Source organism: Bos taurus, chromosome 5 (genome assembly GCF_002263795.3).
Source record: "Bos taurus isolate L1 Dominette 01449 registration number 42190680 breed Hereford chromosome 5, ARS-UCD2.0, whole genome shotgun sequence".
NCBI lineage: Eukaryota > Metazoa > Chordata > Mammalia > Artiodactyla > Bovidae > Bos > Bos taurus.
Window position 1 is genome coordinate 88914725 of NC_037332.1, and position 20116 is coordinate 88934840.

At 37.2% G+C, this 20116-nt stretch overlaps 2 protein-coding genes across 3 annotated transcripts in view; both read right to left on the bottom strand.

The window, feature by feature from the left end:
- Positions 1-20116, bottom strand: part of SLCO1B3 (solute carrier organic anion transporter family member 1B3) — a 72192-nt gene that overhangs the window by 13752 nt on the left and 38324 nt on the right. For both annotated transcript variants that reach the window (XM_005206931.5, NM_205804.2), the window contains 7 exon segments: positions 17240-17372; positions 12794-12915; positions 11553-11699; positions 11261-11359; positions 8104-8349; positions 3721-3885; positions 1882-2077 (listed from right to left, as the gene is read on the bottom strand). In XM_005206931.5, the coding sequence (XP_005206988.1) occupies positions 1882-2077; positions 3721-3885; positions 8104-8349; positions 11261-11359; positions 11553-11699; positions 12794-12915; positions 17240-17372 (1108 nt within the window).
- Positions 5470-6495, bottom strand: LOC101905711 (heme-binding protein 1). Its single transcript, XM_010805440.4, has one exon. The coding sequence runs from the start codon at positions 6464-6466 to the stop codon at positions 5891-5893; it is 576 nt and encodes a 191-aa protein (XP_010803742.1). The 5' UTR covers positions 6467-6495; the 3' UTR covers positions 5470-5890.

Here is a 20116-nt window from a genome sequence, read left to right on the forward strand (position 1 = left end):
AGTTTCATGAGGGCACTGATATAGCCTGTAAACCTTGATCTTTAAGGAGGCACTTAGTGCAATTTTACTGAATTAAAAGTCACATAGAAGTCTAGCTGCCTTCTTTGACTAGACAGCACTGTTATTGTACTGTTTTCAGGGGCCTGACTTTAGGTTAAAACCTATATACTTGTGATATGTGAAGTAGCATCATTCTGGAGTCACTGATTGTTTTCAAACAAGTCAAAGTTTCTCCAGGTCTCAACTAGAAAAGGAAGAGGATATAAGAGGGTTGGGTTGTTTAATCTCCAGGGTTCTTTCCCCCCTAAAGTTCAATGTTCTAGGTACTCTGTATTTTGATTAACCAGAGTGAGTGATAGTTGATAGGAATATTCAACAACAAAGAGGACGAGGACAGAGTGGGGAGATAATTCAAGATTAAGTTGGCGAGCCTCTGAGAATAAGATGATGTTAAGTGAATGTGGGAAGATTCAACAGGTTCAAATGGACACCTTATAAGATCCAGAGTTTAAAAGCTCAAAGCCAACAATAAGCAGTGCTAAGAACCATGGTTACTAAACTATGATCCAGGGATCTTTGCTTGTTACTTGATGTGAACTTTCCTAAACCAAAATTGTTGGTTATATTCAGGAGATGACAATAAATCTTCATAGAATTAGAAAGTACATTAGTAGGGGCCAGAGGTTTGGGGTGGAGAGCATGGGGAGAGGCAATGGGGAAGTAGTGTTTAATGGGGACAGCGTTTCAGTTTAGGAAGGTTAAAAATTCAGGAGATGGATTTTGGTGAGATTTGTATAGAAATATGAATGTACTTAGTAGGCACTGAACTGTACAGCTAAATATGGTTAAAATAGTGTGTTTTACGCTATGTGATGTTTACCACAATAAACAAACAAAGAAAGCTGCACAGGAAGCTTGCCCTTGATTTGGGGTAGAGACCACAGTTCCTGGTGGCTCAAATGGTAAAGAATCTACCTTCAAGTCGGGAGACCCAGGTTTGATCCCTGGGTTGGGAAGAGCCCTTGGAGAATGGAATGGCAATCCACTCCAGTATTCTTGCCTGGAAAATTCCATGGACAGAGGAACCTGGTGGGCTAGGGTTTATGGGGTCACAAAGAGTTGGACACAACTAACATTTTCACTTTTCACTGTAGTACTAGCTCTACTGCACAATGCGTGATAATAATGAAAAGTAGAAGTTTTCTAGGCTTAATATGCTATTATATGTATAGAATATCAATTCTAGTGCTAATAAAGATAATACCAGAAAACATAATAGGTTTGCATAAGAGGAGAACTCGGCACAATATAAGAGTTTTCTTATAAAGATAATTGTTAAACATCAAAATTAACTGCAGATAAAGATTTTTCAGTCACTTTTGGAAAATGTCATTTATGTTTCTCTCATGAGTCATCCAAGACTGTAGTAGTTAGGACTAAGAGTTTTGGAGTCAAAACCTTCAGATTTGAGTCAGAATCATATAATCTGTGACTCTCTCTAAGTTTTGCTCTTCTTATCTATAAAATAGTGACAAAAGCACCTATCATTCATTGTAAACACCCCATAAGTAATAACTATTACTATTACAGACTATGTAGATTTTCTTTTATGTGTCTATTTTTTTTTAAAGAATTTTATTTTATATTGGAGTACAGTTGATTAACAATGATTTGTTAGTTATAACTTTTCTTTAAGGAGGGAAAAAACGGATTTTAAGAAATGAATCTTTTGAGATCTTAAGAAATGTTATAAGAATTTATAAATTGACAGTCCTCTCAGCTTAAAGTTTAGTAAAGATTGGTATCTGCCTTGCTTTTCTTACATTCTCTTACATTAAATAGCGTACATATTGCGCAACTGATATATTGATATATACAAACCCATCATAGGTCAGGGTTAGTCCGGCGACTGATTTGTTTTCACAGATTAGTGCAAAATTTATTAGATGAAATAGGAAGGACGTCATATGGGCACAAAGTGAAAATTTGGCAATTCCAACCAAGGTAAACTTGAACTTTTTAACAATAAATCCTCCTGTAAACATTCCAGCTGCCAAAGATGGTATGGATATGAATCCTAGAAGAGAAAAAAAACGTAATTATGTAATTATATTAATATGGTTATCCCGAATGTCTTTATGTGTGAAATGCTATCTATCAACCAAATTAACCCAATCTTGTTATTTCTTAAACAGAAGACTCACAGTGTAGGATGAAGGTAGGGGACTAGGGTACCATGTGGAAGAGACAAAAATAATTTCTCCCTGCCAATGCTAAAGGTTTAGCTTCCCAGTAGCAAAAGTCAGTGACTGAGAATATTTGTATATCTAACATATTGTTTCTATAACGTACTTTTTGTTCTCTTCCTGGAAAACTACAACAAAGTATCTTCTTCCTGACTCTGAGACTTTTTATCCTATCACCTAAATCCTATATATTTCTTTAAAATGAGGATTTCCTATCCTTAAAAACTTACTATAAATTTTCCCACTACTTTAGATTTGAATACTTAAATTAATATCTCTTCTTTATTAATCTAAACACACATATGCCCTGAGGTGATAAACAGGCCTGTATGTGGTGTCACGAATAACTGATTCCCCTTATAACTTTCATTTCATAGTCCTGCAAGATTTGTTAAAGATGAAGACTCTTTTAACAAAAAAATTAGGCTGAGAACCTTATTAGGAGTTAAATTTATAGTTTTCAGTTCTCCAGAATCACTGTAGATGGTGATTGCAGCCATGAAATTAAAAGACACTTACTCCTTGGAAGGAAAGTTATGACCAACCTAGATAGCATATTCAAAAGCAGAGACATTACTTTGCCAACAAAGGTCCGTCTAGTCAAGGCTATGGTTTTTCCTGTGGTCATGTATGGATGTGAGAGTTGGACTGTGAAGAAGGCTGAGTGCCGAAGAATTGATGCTTTTGAACTGTGGTGTTGGAGAAGACTCTTGAGAGTCCCTTGGACTGCAAGGAGATCCAACCAGTCCATTCTAAAGGAGATCAGCCCTGGGTGTTCTTTGGAAGGAATGATGCTAAAGCTGAAACTCCAATACTTTGGCCACCTCATGCGAAGAGTTGACTCATTGGAAAAGACTCTGATGCTGGGAGGGATTGGGGGCAGGAGGAGAAGGGGACGACAGAGGATGAGATGGCTGGATGGCATCACCGACTCAATGGACGTGAGTGTGAGTGAACTCCGGGAGTTGGTGTTGGACAGGGAGGCCTGGCGTGCTGCTATTCATGGGGTCGCAAAGAGTCGGACATGACTGAGCGACTGAATTGAACTGACCGCACAATAATTGAGCCTGTGCTCTGGAGCCCAGGAACCACAGCTACTGAGCCTGTGTGCTGCAACTACTGGAGCCTGCACTCCACAGAGCCGGTGCTCCACATCAAGAGAAGTCACCACAATGAGAAGCCCGCACACTGCCATGAAGAGTAGCCCCTGCTCACCACAACTAGAGAAGGTCCTTGCAACAATGACCCAGCACAGCCAATAAATAAAGGAATAATATTATAAAAAATAACATGACATGCAACTTCAAAGGCAGAACAATGGTAATATCACAAGATGGATGGAGCCGATAAAATTTGAAAAAAAGAAAACTATGTTTAATAAAACAGGAAATTGCCTTCACAACAAAATATCACTTGGAACTCATTTACTCAGTAGTTTATCATTTATAAAGCAAACATAAACAATGGGTCTTACCAAGCAAAATGCTCGTCTCAGATGCTGAATTGCCATACTGCTGCTCTACGTATTTGAACACATAAGTAATAGAACCAATATGGCTGCTGGCTTGTAGCAGTGTCAAAAATAATGTTAAAACATACAAGGGATTGGTAAGGATGCTTTTCAAGGACTGGAGGAAACCTATAAAAACATCAAAAGAAAGAAAATATAATGCAGCTTAAATATACATTAATATCTTAATCTGGTAAATATAATTAATTTGACTTAAAATTCCATAAGTATGTAGCACAAAAAGTCAGAGTAATCTGCAATTCTACTGCCAGCAGTTTTCTTAAAATATATTACTTCCATTCTTTCCATATGTACATTCATATTTTTATGAATAAACTAAATAAAATGAACTATTTATTTTGTTCATTTTATTCCAAAATGGGATCAAGCATTCATGCTGTTTGTTATAGCAACTTGCTTATTCACCTCATATTTGACTAATAGCACTCTACCATACCTGCATCCATATTAGTTCATTTATTCATTTATTTAACAAATATTTGGGTTTTGATTGGGTACCATGTAATATGCTAGGCACTGAAGGAACAAAAGCTAATGAAATGTCTCTTATTTATTAGCATTTAATAGTATAATGATTATATTAATAATATAATTATTAAGTAGAAATTTACCTTAAAAATAGTATGAACCCAAAGCTCACAAAAATAGAATACTAAGGTTCAAAAATCATAAAGGTTAATTTAGTACCAGGACTCAAAACTCTTTTTCTGGTATATAGTTTCTACCATAAAATACTGCCTCAATAATTCTGGCAGTAATAGCAATCACCTTTATTAAAGAGATATTGTGTCTCAAATGACATTATGACAACAGTAGGCAAAAAGCCGTGCCTACAGACAGGAGTGCAACAAATCCATAATTTCTGTACCTAGCAAGAATTATGTGATTTCAGTCTATGATCACCAGGTTAACCAGCTGCAATGGGAGTTAAAGTGAAAAGAACTACTTAGAAAAACAGTGGAAAAGTATCAAAGTTTAGCAAGACCGAACCAGATATCATTCTTGAGAAATGGATGGTATGGACTTTGAAAGATCTTGTGCTGTACAACTCTAAAGGTTTCCATCAAACATGGTCAGAATCAAACCTTCTATTCAATGGTAATTAAGAAATAGCTTCATCTGCTTATAATAATAAGAAAAAAGATTAGGGCAAAGGACATAGAAGAGGAAAGAAGAAGATGTATGGAAATTTATAGCAGGGATAAATAATATTTAAAATTATTAGGTCAAAATGCTAAACTGTGCTCCATGAGACTCCCCAATCAGGAAGAACCATTGGCTTGTGAGGCATTCTATGTGAGTTGTGATATTTGATCAAAAGAAATAAGACATATAGGTTCACCAAATCCTTGAATTTTTGAGGTGACTGAGAACTTGGACATCATTTGTACTTCTACATAATCATGATCCATTATGTAACCTCAATAACTGGATCAATAAACAACTCAAGTGACATTAAGCTGATTATTTCAGAAAGAAATTGCTCCATTTTTGGTCGATTCTCCATGTTTACAAATTGTTTCTTTAATGAACTGAAAGCTTTATTTCTTTCTAATCAATTAGTCTTATTTCTGTTCAAATTAGATGCATATTTTTTCTGACTAAAACTTCTTAGTTATTTCACCTGTTCCTAGTAGCACATATGAAGGACCTCTTTGCTATCTTTTTTTTTGTTTTGTTTTGTTTCAGCTGTTTAAAGTCAAAGATCTTTATTTTGGGCTTCTTTTTAAAGAAAGCTCTTCTAAGAATTACATATGAAAGATCACGCGTAAATCACACTTCTTCGTGGATTAATAAAAATACAGTTTTCATGATTTGTAAAAATCTGTTTTTAGGGGATCCAGAGAGCTGGAAAAATGCTGCTGGGTTTTTCTGGCCTACCACTGAATTGTCTATAAGTCAATTAGAAGGACGCATGTGTATCGTGGGTACATTATTTCCCACCAAGAGAAACAGAGCCTCAGCATCTGGACCGTGCTTATCTCAGGAAATTGGCAGTGACTGGCTCTGAAGGGAAGCTGGTTCTGCTGGAGCGGCAAGGGGGCGTTGCTTCCTCCCAGGGGAAGTGGGCACAGATGCAGACCCCCGCGGAGCTTGGGGCACAGCCGGTGACTCATTCACTGCTCTTCACCAGCCAGACCTCGTTGCGACGTCCGTAGGGCTTCATGGGAGGGTCATACCCGGTGCAGAAGTAGAAGTCAGTCTGGTACTTGGCTGTGCTCTCCAGGGCTGACCGCAGCTGGGCGGCTTGGGCAGCGTAATCAGCTGCCTTAGCATAACCACCAAACTGCATGGAATAGACAGTGATGCCTTCCCTGTCTTCGATCTTAATGCTGTCATCTCTGGGAGCTGGCGGGTCGCTTTGAAACTTGTTTGGAATCCGGAACCAGACTTTTAATTTCTTCTGTAGGTCCCCATCGTCACTGGGGAACACAGCAAAGGAAATAGGAACTGTCATCCCCATTCCGAGTCCCTTATCATTGGAGCCTCCCACATACTTCATGACTTTGGGCATTGCCTCCCTCAGAGCCTCATCCACAGGCTTATCTGTCACTTCCACTGTGGCAAACTTCCCGCCTTCACAGGCCCTCTCCTCATAGAAGACATCTCCCTTGCTCCCTTTGCTCAGGACCTGCCAAGGCCAAGTCTCTACGCTCCCGAACAGCGAGTTCTTGATCATGCCCAACATGGTGTCGCCCGGGTGCTCAGGACGCGCGGGTCAACACGGGGTAGGGGATAAGGGCTGGCGCAGCCGGCCGGAGCAGGGATCCAGGGCGAGTGCGGGAGCTCTTTGCTATCTTATATTGGTCACTATCTTGCAAACACAGTTGATAATATAGATGATATTAAGAATTGTTCTAATTTTGTATTTTCATTATCCTCCCCATTCTTTCTGGGCTTACAGTCAACCATGTTCCTTACAGGTTTAAATAATCAACTACTTTTAATGGATTTAATTTGCTGCAGTATGAAAATAGCATAAATTGGATGAAAATTCAATGCGACGCTATTTTTATTGTGCATATTAATTTCAAAAAGCTCTTCAGTGATGTGCTGGTAAATGTTTAACAACTGATTCTTGGGAGCACAATGCCTGATTTGAGTATTTCCCAATTTTGGTAGTAAGTGGTGGTAACTTCTCCCATTTGGCCAATTTCAAGTCACCAATGTAGTCGAAAAATTAAATCTCTCATGAGCCCATACAAGTAACACCACTGCTTTCAGATTAGGGCGATGGAGAGGAGAAAGTAACAATAAAAGGAGTAGATGGAAGAGCTAACCAGAGGGAGAGCTTGGGCTACACTAACAATCTCTAATGTCACTTCAGCGTTAACTTGAAAGGTTGCCAAGGGTTCAGGTGTTGCTCTGCTTTGACTCTTACTGCTCCACTATGGCTGTGTGATCTGAAAACTGCACTGTTAACATCTCATTGTTTCAACCATCTTGCTCTGACTGCTGCTGGATCAATCACAGATTAGTGCTCCTAAGTTGTTCTCTATTAGTCTTTGGCAGTTTATGTTGGAAAGGAAAATCACTATCCTGTGCTATGGAGGATTCTTATTCATATGACTGACTCCAATACTCTTTGCTACTACTCTTGTTTCTACTTCATTTTTGAATATTTAGGTATGCAATATTTTCTATATAAGTACCAAGAAGACAATCTTACTCTAATTATCTAGAAAGAAACTTGATCTGATTTCCTTCTGCATACTCCATGTCTCCACCTAAGTATAAAGTTGCCCAATTTATAGGCACTCAGAATTCCTTATATAGGCACTATATGGCTGTTGTCTATATTCTTCTTGTTACAACCTCACTTTACTTAAATACTTGAAAAGCAGAGGCAATACTCTATTATCAGGGCATAATATGATTCCTGGTACCATTTGTGAAGCAAAAGAAAGGAAGGGAGGGAGGGAAATAAAGAAGGGAAAGAAGGAAAAGAGAGAAAGGAAGGAAGGAAGCGAGAGAGAAAGCAAGAAAGGAAAAGAGAGAGAGTCCTTTTAACTCATAATTTGCACTATATAATTTGGAAATGACTATATACTCTTTGGTTTATTAATAATAGATAGTTTTTTAACCTTTAACTGGTTTCTCCCTGCTAAAGACCACAAGCGAATCCTCTTCTCTACAGAGCTGATATGTGTTCAGAAAATATTATGAAGTTTTTTAGTAGGAATCTTAGAAGACTAATCCAGCCAAATTTAGTACAGAAGAACACTCACTTTAGATGACTTGAGTATGACGTTATTTTGGAATATTTCTCTCTCTCTTTCACTGGGATTAACAACTCCAAACTGACTATAAATGTGAAATACTTACCAGTTACAGTGTCAGTAACATTTTGTCCAGTCTTGGTCAAACTAGCCATTTGACTCTTTTCTTCATTTTTCATAGGCAAAGATACTGAGGATGCTGAAGCTTTTTTTTCTTTATTTGGTTTATTCAAAGTTTTGGGCAAGAAAAAGAATGGTATAGAAGAAATAATGGCTATTAGTCCAGCCGCAAGGAAACCAAGCCACCAAGCACCAACCCAACGAGAGTCCTTAGGAGTTATTCTGATAGTGCCTAGAATAAAGAATTAGAAGAAGCCAGTCAAAAATCATTTTGAAGTGCAATAATTTTGGGGAAATATTGGTAATAATTGCTGTACTTCATAGATGAAGAAAGTAAATGATGTTTCATCCACTCTGAGACAATGTTTTCTTTTTCTCACACATTTTCATTTTTGAAATAAGGGTAAGTCTAACGTTTAAAGACATCTTACGATTGCTCTTGTCTAGGAATCAGTCACGACACTGTTGTCATTGATGGAGTCTATGTGAACTTGATGGCTTTTGTGTTGACATGACTGAACAGCTGTCCTTGTGGAACAATTAAAGCCTGCAAACTATTTAAGGGCCAACTTTGGAATTCCTTGGTGGCTCAGTGGAAAGAATCCAACTGCCAGTGCAGGAGACACAAGAGATGGCAGGTTCTATTCCTGGGTTGGGAAGCTCCCATGGAGTAGAAAATGGCAACCCACTCCAGTATTCCTACCTAGAAAATTTCATGGACACAGGAACTTGGCCGACTGAAGTCTATGGGATCACAGAGTTGGACATGACTGAGCATTACAACGATGGCAATATGGAAGGCATGACTCCTCACTGTCTGAAAACTTATATTGGCATCATCTTCTGAGGTCAAGAAATCACCAGCAATGAAACTTATAGCAGTCTGCTAGAAATTCTCAGAGCTAATAGTAAGGTTCTCCCACCTCCCCACTAGAACCTGCATTTCCAACTCTTTGACAGCACAGGGGATGATAATGGTGAAGATATATACATACTGAAACTCCGAGTTCAAAATCTGAACTCAAAATTTTAGGGAAAATTTAATCATTTTATTTCAATAATATTTTCCCTTAAAGTATGTGCTATATTTGTGTGTGTCAGTCACTCAGTTGTGTCCGACTCTTTGCAATCCCATGGACTATAGCCTGCCAGGCTGCTCTGTCCATGGAATTTTTCAGGCAACAATATTGGAGTGGGTTGCCTTCTCCAGGGGATCTTCCTGACCCAAGGATCGAGCTGGGTCTCTTGCATTGCAGGCAGATTCTTTACCTTCTGAGTACCAGGGAAGTCCATGTGCTATATCTAAACAGGTATAAATGAGCTGTTTCAGTGAGTATAAAGTAAACATTCTAATAAGGAAGTACCACACACACAAACACACCCTAGAAATTTGAAGAACAAGAATCGTATTGTTACTCTTTGATCTATAAGAAAAACTCCTTAACATGAGAAAACATTGAATTGATATAAAGAAGTAAATTATTCATTCTGTTTACTGAAGTGGTTTTAAACTATGCATAGATCTGAGTTTAAAATTGATTTGCATGTTCATATTATTTCATAATCAGCAACTCTAGTAGACTTTAGAAATGATTGGTAAAATCAGAGACTCCATGTATATGCCAAGTACTTATTCATCATCTGTCAGAAATGTCACCTTGGTAACATTTTTTTGTGTGCTCTATCCCTGGTCTACACAAAAGAACGAGAGATCATAACCTGTCTAGACACAGCCTTCTGAAGTGTTGCTTCACACACCATCATAAAAATTGGAAGATTCTAATGGAAATCTGGATTTCTAGATTTTCTTAAAAACCAATCAGTAGATTTTGTCAATGCTGGATCCTGATTTCTGCATGAAAAGGATAGGTTGAGCCTGAGTAATAAATTCATTTTCAAGTGTGTTCAGAGGGTAGTTCACCACCACCAGTTCTTACAAGTTTAACCATCATACTTAACACTCTTTATTCACTTGTTATCTTGTTGGTTCCTTTGGCACTGGAGCTTGCCATATTATGTTTACATCACACCCATGACTGACTAAGAGAAGATGTAATTAAGTCTTGACTTTCAGTGGTAGAAATGGGATTACCATGTATCTAAAACACTATGAGTAGTAATTTCTGACTGTAGAAAAGAGGTTACAAAACTATCATTCCAAAGATTTTAATAACCATTTACTTCTAGGTTCCTGGTGGTAAAAACAATGATGAACCTGGAAGTGAATGAATAGAAACATAGAATATGATTCACACATCCAAAATAGAAGACATAATGTATTCCATCAGGCCCACATTTTAGTTTTATATTAAAATACTTGCAAGATTGTGGTTATCATTGGACTACTGTGAGGTCTACTCTATGTAGCCCTGGTGCAAATCTGATTTGAAAATCTGATTTGCTTATTTCCAAATGCTAATTACTTTATAACAATATAGTGAGATGGCATATCAGTGTACAAATATTTGTGGCTCATTGTGATAAAGACTACAGTAAAGACCTGCTCTTGGTGATCAACAGGGGTGTTTATCTTTCAGTGCCAGTAGAAGATGGTGAAGTAAGGCTTCTCTGAAGAGGAGTCAAATTTTAGAAGAGACTTTAAACTATGTAGATAGAGAGGGTTTTCTAAGAAATGCAGGTAAGTGACATCAGAGGGCCTACTGAGAGACCTGCAATTAATTTGCAATTATTTTGGATGAAGTCATCTTAAGTTTCTTAAATTTTCTTATTTTGTGCTTAGCTGTGAAAGCTTGATTTAGCTAGCTATGTGTGTGCTCAATTGTGTCAGACTCTGTGACCCCATGGACTGTAGGTCCCCAGGCTCCTCTGTCTATGGAGTTTTCCAGGCAAGAATACTGGAATGGGTTGCCATTTCTTACTCCAAGGGATCTTCCTGACCCAAGGACTGAACTAGCATCTCTTGCATCTCCCACACCGGCAGGCAGATTCCTTACCACTAGCACCACTTGATGTTGACAGGAGATGTATTTTATTTTTATTATACATATTAACACATTTCCTGTTTGTAACTTTTGATGATTAGTCTGCAAAAAGCCACTGAAAGAATGAATTCACTTATTTGGAAGAATGCTGTCATGTACTTCAAAAGCATTATCATGTTACCTTGTTCTGAGAGTACTTACTCAGATCCACGTATCCAATATCCACATACATTTTAGAAAACTGAGATACCAGTATAAAGCCAATGATTGGACCAATCATTGTTACTGCAAGCAAATTACCTAGAAACATTATAAAACATTTTTATCAAATGCCAATAATACATGGTTCTTATTAAATTTTTAAAAGTAATACTACTTAATATATTTCTCCAAATAACTTTTCATTAAATAAAAGACTGAGTTGAGGAGCAGTGTTATTTCAAGTTACACCCAGGGAAAGTAACCATAAAATCTACTCTTTTCTGTACATTACCTAAATACAAAGAAGAATGTCCTTCTTCAGCAAAATCATCGATGTAAGAAATCCCCAAGGGCCCAATAGGGGTTTCCCCAATTCCACGAAGCATATTACCCATGAGAACATATATCCACATATATGACCCAGAATCCTTTTCCAAACCTACATGGACAAGAGAATGCTTTATTTTAAACATTAATCTTAGCATTCCTATTAAAAACTCAACTAATGCAACTCTTTTATCATTCCATTTAAAGTGTTTTGTTCTTTTCTAATTGTAAGAATGATTTATAGTCACATTACAGAATTTGACAATGTAGAGAAACACAAAGCAAACAAGTAAAATGATCTGTAATCCCACCACACAGAGAGCCACTTCTGATGTTTGCTTATATCTTTCACATTTTTAGTGAACACAAAAATATGCCTAATATTCTTTATGTTCTTGTAGCAGGATTTTAATGACTGCATCATAGTGTGCTGAATAAGTTTCATCATTTCTTTAATCAGTCTCTTTCCTTGTTTGTTGTTTTTAGCTGCTGAGTCATGTCTGAGTCTTTTGCAACCCCCTGGACTGTAGCCCACTAGGCTTTACTGTCATGGGATTTCCCAGGCAAGAGTAGTGGAGTGCCATGGGATGCCATGATTATAATGATAAATAAATCCTTCTGTATATTCCTGATTATTTCCTTTAAGATAAAGCAATAAAAGTACAATTGCTGATTTAAGCAGATATGCATATTTTTGTCCTTTACCATCTTAAAAATTAACCTCCAAAAGAGAAATTTATACACTCTCTATAATACATAAAATGTGGCTTTTCCCTCTACCTCATTTCTTTTTATTTTTAATCTTTTCCTATCTAATAGGTAGCAAAATCTATAACTAGCACTATAATAAAAGCGATTTGTGTTTTAGTAGGTAAACAATCTTTAATTTGTGTAATAATTTGCATTTTTCATAATGAGTAAAATTACATTTAAATATATTCATGCCACATCCTCTTCTTTTACATTAGTTGCATATTTTCTTTGCCAATTTCATATCAAAATATTTCTTTTTTCTTAATGCTTCTAGAAGCTGTTTATATATTAACAATGAATTTTGTCTTACATACATGAAAATGTTTTCTTATTGTTTTTAAATAAACTTTACTAATAGATAATATAATAGTTTTTATAGATGTAATATAATTGTTAAATTTTAGAATATTTATTTGTGACAGTAATATTCAATAGTGTGAGTTCAATTCTTACCTTTTCCCACTACCTCCAATGACGTTCTATTGGGTAACAAATTTTGGTTAATCGAACAAGTTGGTAAATTTGATGTTGAATTCTCTGATGGATTAAAAGTGGTGTCTTTAGAATACCTGTAACTGTAAGAACATCACTATATTTACTGAATAGTTTTACTTTTCCCAGAAATGCAGAGGAATTTTCCCCTTTAACTGTACCATTCTCTTCTCCAAATTATCAGGATACTCTTTATCAGTTTCCCAGCCTATATGTTAGGAGAAATGATAGGTCAAAGTAAAATAGAAGTGTTTGCTAAGAAATATCATGCAGTACTCCCCAGGCAAGGTGGATTATCACATTACTGTCATCCTAAGAATTCTTATATTCTGGTCAATGTATGAAATATCTTGGTTTCAAGTTTTTAAAAAATTGCTAAGTGCATTTATTCATCCCTTTGAATTATCTTCAAAGATGGTTACAATCTAAACTTTCAAATTTAATTTACAGTCATACTGATTCACCTGCATTTTCCATCAATAATTTACTTGAATTTCTTTCATGGACACACACACACACACACAGAGTCATATGCTTGACTCCTCAAAACTTAGTTTAAAAAGTTCTAGTCTACTTCAATTTGATAAGGAAGAACTTAATTAGAACAACAGAGATGGACCTAGAATAGGTACAAATGTTGTTATTTAAAAATACATGAATGGATGTAAAGGTATTGTGCTTAGTAAAATAAGTCAGGCAGAGAAAGACAAAGATTGTATGTTTTCACTTATATGTGGAACCTAAAAAAATAAAAAGAACATATATAACAAAACAGAAACAGACTCACAGATACAGAGAACAGATGAATGGTTACCAGTGGGAAGAGGATTGGGGGAAGAGAGAGTAAATAGGTTAAAGGGATTAGAGGTACAAACAACTAGGTACAAAAGGAATAAGATACTAAGATGTGATGTACAGCACAGGGAATAGAGCCAGCATTTTATAACTGTAAATGGAGTATAATCTATACAAATAATGAATCTCTATGTTATGCACCTGTTACTATTATAATTCATCCACTACACTTCAATAAACAATATAAATTAAAAATACTGAGGTACGCTGTGAGTTCCAAGGGCAACCTACTGTATGCCAGGCATTATGTGCAACTCCAAATCACTAGAAATAAAACACACAGCTTTTGTTATCAAAGTATCTTATATCCTCTAAGATAAACGTATATGATGAAAGATACAAAAATGTTAATATGTCAGGTCCTGAGTTGTTGTAAAGGAAAGCAAGATGATCAACTTTGCTTGGATATTGAGAAGGGTGTGGATTAGAGGAAACTTCACAGTGAGGATTCCATAAGAAATGAATTTTGAAGATAGAAAGGAGTTTAACAGGTAGGCAAAGAAGGAAAAATACTCAAAGCTGTAGAAACACTATGAACAAAGTATGACCTATTATGGCACATTTGGAAAACTCTAGACCTATAGTGTGGTCCTCAACCACGGGAAGCCGTGTAAAATGAAACTGGGAAGATAGTCAAAGCCAAATCAATGAGTTATCTATATATGCAAATAAACCTAGATATTAATTTGTAGGCAAGAGACTTTCAATCCTTTGACTATACCAACAGTGAGAAATATATTTTGCATCACAATCACAATACATACATATCCACACACACACACACAAATTTATAAAACCAAAAAGAAAGTTTCACGGAATAACTGTGTTTTCTTCTATTCTGTTCTATTCTATTCTATCCTATCATATTAAAAAATTGTTAGTCTCAATAATCTGAATTGATTTATTGATCAACAAGTTTTTCAGGATCTGAATTTTGAAAAATACTGCTCTAGGATATTGGGAGTTTTAAGTAGGAGTAAAATAATAAGATTTTTGTTTTTAAAATGAACACTATAGGACTTCATTGCTGGTCCAGTGGTTAAGACTCCAAGCTCTCAATACAAGGGGCCTGGGTTTGATCCCTGGTCAAGGAACTGGATTTCACATACTGCAACTAAAGATTCTGCATACTGCGATGAGTATTAAAGATCTCATGTGGTGCAATAAGACCATTGCAGCCAAATAAATAATTTTTTAAAATAAAAATTACAAAAAGTAAAATGAATACTGTAGTATAGAATGTGAGTTACAATGAAGTTGGGATGGGATGCAGAAAGTCCAGGCCAGAGATGATGAGAAAGAAAAAAGGGACAACTTTGACATATAGGAGGCGGTAAAAGCAAGATTTGCTGACCACTGGTCATGTATACTGAAGCAAAGAATAAGTCTAAGATGAGATCCTTGACTTTGGTTTGAATCTCTCTGTGGATAAGTGAATCACTGCTGAAAGAGTGAATGTGAAAAATTTGAGCTGGTTTTGGCACAGAGATAAATTCAGTTCTGGATATATGGGTGGAAAATGTTTGTAGGATGTTAGACTGGAGATACCCATGAGGTGGTTGATTACATAAATCTTGAGTATAAGATAAACTCACTGTACAGTGATAGTTACATTTAATGCATGTACTTGACAGAAATCTTGTAGAGTGTAAAGTGAAGAAGATTGGTAAGGGAACTTAGGCAAGACTGACCGTATGGCGTCAGAAGCAGAAGGAAAGGGTGGGTATGATGGAGAAGCCAAAAGGAGGAAATAAATCAAGAGGGAGTAAGATGATGGAAATAAGAAGGAACAGTACCAGGAAGAAGAAAGACCTTATGAAAATCAAATATAGTAATCAACATAGTAACAAAAAAGCATGGCTGTTGGCATTGATAATGAGTAAGTAATTTATGGAGAAGGCAATGGCCACCCACTCCAGTACTCTTGCCTGGAAAATCCCATGGACAGAGGAGCTTGGTGGGCTGCAGTCCATGGGGTCGCAGAGTTGGACACAACTGAGCGACTTCACTTTCACTTTTCCCTTTCATGCGTTGGAGAAGGAAATGGCAACCCACTCCAGTCTTCTTGCCTAGAGAATCCCAGGGACGGCGGAGCCTGGTGGGCTGCCATCTATGGGGTCGCACAGAGTCGGACACGACTGAAGTGACTTAGCAGCAAGTAATTTATATCTTTAGCAGAAACTGCTCATTGGCTCTCGGTATCCATTATTCTCCCCTTTCTATGGTAACAGAATCTAGGATCTTTAGCTGGGAAATGTATGCCTGAAATAAAGTCTATTTTTCCCCAAGAACTTTGTATCTAGATGTGAGGTATAACAAAGTTCTGGCTAGCTTGAAGCCAGTAGAAGTGTTATGCTTCTGAAGATGTTCCTTAAGCCTCAGCCTGTGTGAGTTCTGTTTCTTCTTCTTCTTCCCTTCTTCTGTCCTGTTGTAAGGAACAACATTGCCACAACTTACACCATGAAGTCAAGGCCAGTCAAGGCCTAGGTTGGCTACATTAACTTTTTATGTAAAAAATGAGCTCCTATCTTATTTAAGCCATCACTATTTTTGGTTTTCTGTCATCAGTATCTGACTTTAATTAAACTACACAGAGACAGGTAGAAGACTCAGATGGTAGTGGGAAAATCCATACTGCAGTGAGTTGAGTGGGGAAGTTGTGAGAAGCTTTTGGCAGGAAAGAGGTCTCTGCAGGAGGTCCCTTTGTCTCTTCACTTTAGCAAAACTACATTGTAACTAACTTTTAAATCAGGCACCCCATGTGCTACTCAATCTCCAGCCAAAGTACACCTTTCAAATGTTTTGATCACACGATATCTTACCTAACTTGTCTATTCCTTCCACAGATCAAAGAAGTAAAAATGAAGATGTAATCAATCAATCAATTAATCATCTATTAAGTAATTAACAGATGACCAGATCTCTTTCCTAGCTTTCTCTTCAGTGAACAAACTGTATGAACAAGGTAACCTCTAAAGAAAGATCACAAGAAGTTGACAAGCCTGACCACTGTGGGGGATGGTAACGACTTTGACACTCTTTCTCAATCTCAAAGATCCCTCCTCTTTTCCCTTCAAAAACTTTTATGGCTAAACAGAATCATGGGAATTGATTTTGGAGGGATAGGAGTCCATCTTCTCCCCAGATTGTTGACTGACATTCTGATTAAAAGCAAAGTTTCCTTTCTACCGACAATTGCCTCTCAGGTATTGATTTTTGAGTGGTGATCAGTTGGACCTGGGGTCAGTAAATAAGGTCTTATTAAATAGTACCAAAATCTTGTAGGCAAAGACATAAAATATATGTTATAGTAAAAAGTCACAAAAAGCTTTTCTACAAAACTGCATCTGATTTATTGCTATTCCTATTTCAATATCAATGAGAGCCACGGTAGATAAAACAATGAGTTAATTATTACATAGAAAGTATAATCCATTTCTATACATGCTTAGTGGACATTCTTCTTAAGGGGAATACTTATTTAAAAATAAAAAATAAAATTGTATGATTAATTTACAAGGAAATGATAATTGATAGCATAGAGCCACTTACTATCCCATGAAGAAATGTGGTAAAGCAGTCAAAATACTTCCAGTTCCCATGATAATGCAACCAATTCCAATTAGCTTTGGTCTGTGTAATTTGGCTCCAAAGTAACTCACAAATACAATCACAAGCAAATTTCCTACAAAGAGAACAAAATTATTTTTAAATGATTCATTATAGCAAACAGTAACTGAGTCCACATTTGTGTCCAAGAGAATAGAAAGCCCAGGATGGATACAAATAAAGCATAAGACATAGTATGTGCATGCTAAGTTGCTTCTGTCATGTAGGTCTGTTTGTGATCCTATGAACTGTAGTCCACCAGGCTCCTGTCTCAATGGGATTCTCCAGGCAAGAATATTGGAGTGGGTTGCCATGCCCTCTTCCAGAGATCAAACCTGCATTTCTTAGGTCTCCTACATTGCCAGGTGAATTCTTTACTACTAGCACCACCTGGGAAGCCCATAAGATGTGGTCAGTTCAGTTCAGTTCAGTCACTCAGTCGTGTCCGACTCTTTGAGACCCCATGAATCGCAGCACGCCAGGCTTCCCTGTCCATCACCAACTCCTGGAGTTCACTCAGACTCATGTCCATCGAGTCAGTGATGCCATCCAGCCATCTCATCCTCTGTCATCCCCTTCTCCTCCTGCCCCCTATCCCTCCCAGCATCAGGGTCTTTTCCAATGAGTCAACTCTTCACATGACATGGCCAAAGTACTGGAGTTTCAGCTTTAGCATCATTCCTTCCAAAGAAATCCCAGGGCTGATCTCCTTCAGAATGGACTGGTTGGATCTCCTTGCAGTCCAAGGGACTCTCAAGAGTCTTCTCCAACACCACAGTTCAAAAGCATCAATTCTTCGGCGCTCAGCCTTCTTCACAGTCCAACTCTCACATCCATACATGACCACAGGAAAAACCATAGCCTTGACTAGACGGACCTTTGTTGGCAAAGTAATGTCTCTGCTTTTGAATATGCTATTTAGGTTGGTCATAACTTTCCTTCCAAGGAGTAAGTGTCTTTTAATTTCATGGCTGCAGTCACCATCTGCAGTGATTTTGGAGCCCCCAAAAATAAAGTCTGACACTGTTTCCACTGTTTCCCCATCTATTTCCCATGAAGTGATGGGACCGGATGCTGTGATCTTCATTTTCTGAATGTTGAGTTTTAAGCCAACTTTTTCACTCTCCTCTTTCACTTTCATCAAGCTTTCCTCAAAGATCTGGTAATCTAATTAGGATAAAACTCACTTACCTTAGGCTGCTCACTATACAGTTGTATGGTATTAATAATAAATAGACTTGACTTTAGATAAGAGTGAAAGGACTCGAATTACTTGGTGATATCAGTGAAGCAAAATTTTATGAAGAATTTGGAGTTGAGTCGGTTGTATTGGAATGGAGAAAAATGGACAAACTTACTTGAGGAAAGATATTTACTCAATGCATTTTTCATTCACTTTTAGCATTCTTTAAATTCTTATTAAGTACCTTCCATGGTCCTAGAAGCCAGAAGTATAAGAAAAGAATAAACACTGTATGGTATCTGCTCTAAAAGAACGTACATACCGCTGACAAGAGTAGATAAATAAACAGAGGGTTCAATCCCTGGTTGAGGAATTGGGATCCCACATAGATCATGGCATGGCCAAAGGTAAAAAGCATACTTGTAAAAAATGTATGTAATCTATACAACAGACATAAATTTTGAGTCCTTTCAAATCATTAAAAAGTGGGGAAAAAAGGAAAATGGGCAGAGGCGTTAAGCAACCAGTTCATAAAATAAGAGAAATAATTCAATTTCTCAATAATTCAATTGCTCAATAATTATATAAAATCTCACGAGTATTGGAGAAATCCAAATCAAAATGAATACAACAAAGCAATATACTCAATGTTCTTAAAAAAAAAAAATTAACCCCCAGTTCTATACCCTGTTAAACAGTCTGCCCATTTTCCTCTTCCCCCACTTTTTAATGGTTTGAAGAGACTCAAAATTTATGTCTGACTTATAGATTACATATTTTTTTTACAAGTATGCTCTTTTTCTTTGGCCATGCCATGCTCTGTCAGGGGACGTTCAACTTTAAGGGATCCAATATATTGTTTTCTTCCTTTGTGAGCTGTTTCTCAAGGACTCTCTGTTCCTTATCAGTTCCTGGATAACAGGAACGAGCAGAGCTGCACGCAGGTCTCAGGCCTGAGATCATGGGAAAGAGCACCTGCTTGCATTTCCTTCAGTGACTCCCTCAATGACCTTTTAGGACTATCCATTTTGTTGCAACTGGTGGAATTTCATTCTTTTTAATGGCTGAGTAATCATTTTATTGAAGATATATAAGCATGCGTTTCTGCAAATAAAGTACCCTTGTTTCACTCGAGACTTGGGTCCCCTGCGTAACTTCTTCTCGTCGACTCCAGTCCCCAGGTCCTGGTCCACAAAGACCGTGACAATTGGCGCCTGAACAGGGACCTGGTGAATGCCCTTGCCAAGTGGACGGAATGACTGTTAGGACCTATGGAGGTTGGTAATTGAGGGGCTATGGGACAAACGGCTGGAAAGCCCCACCACTTTTCTACTTTACTTCATCATTTATTTAAGGTTCAAGGACTTTTGGTTTCACGTCAACAGATAGAGGCTTGTCTCCAAACAGTGGTTGTATATAGTCCTTGCTTCCTTGATGAAGACAGTTTCGATTTAAAAATTTGGAACTAGGTTAAAAAAAAAAATGTTGAACGAGCCACAAGACTGGGAGAAAATATTCCAATAGATTTCTAGCCCTTGTGGGCCCTCATTAAAAGCCATGATCTTGCCATTTCAAGACAATTCTAGCCCCCCTGATATTCGTCAACAAGCAGAATGCTCATTATATGAATATAAATT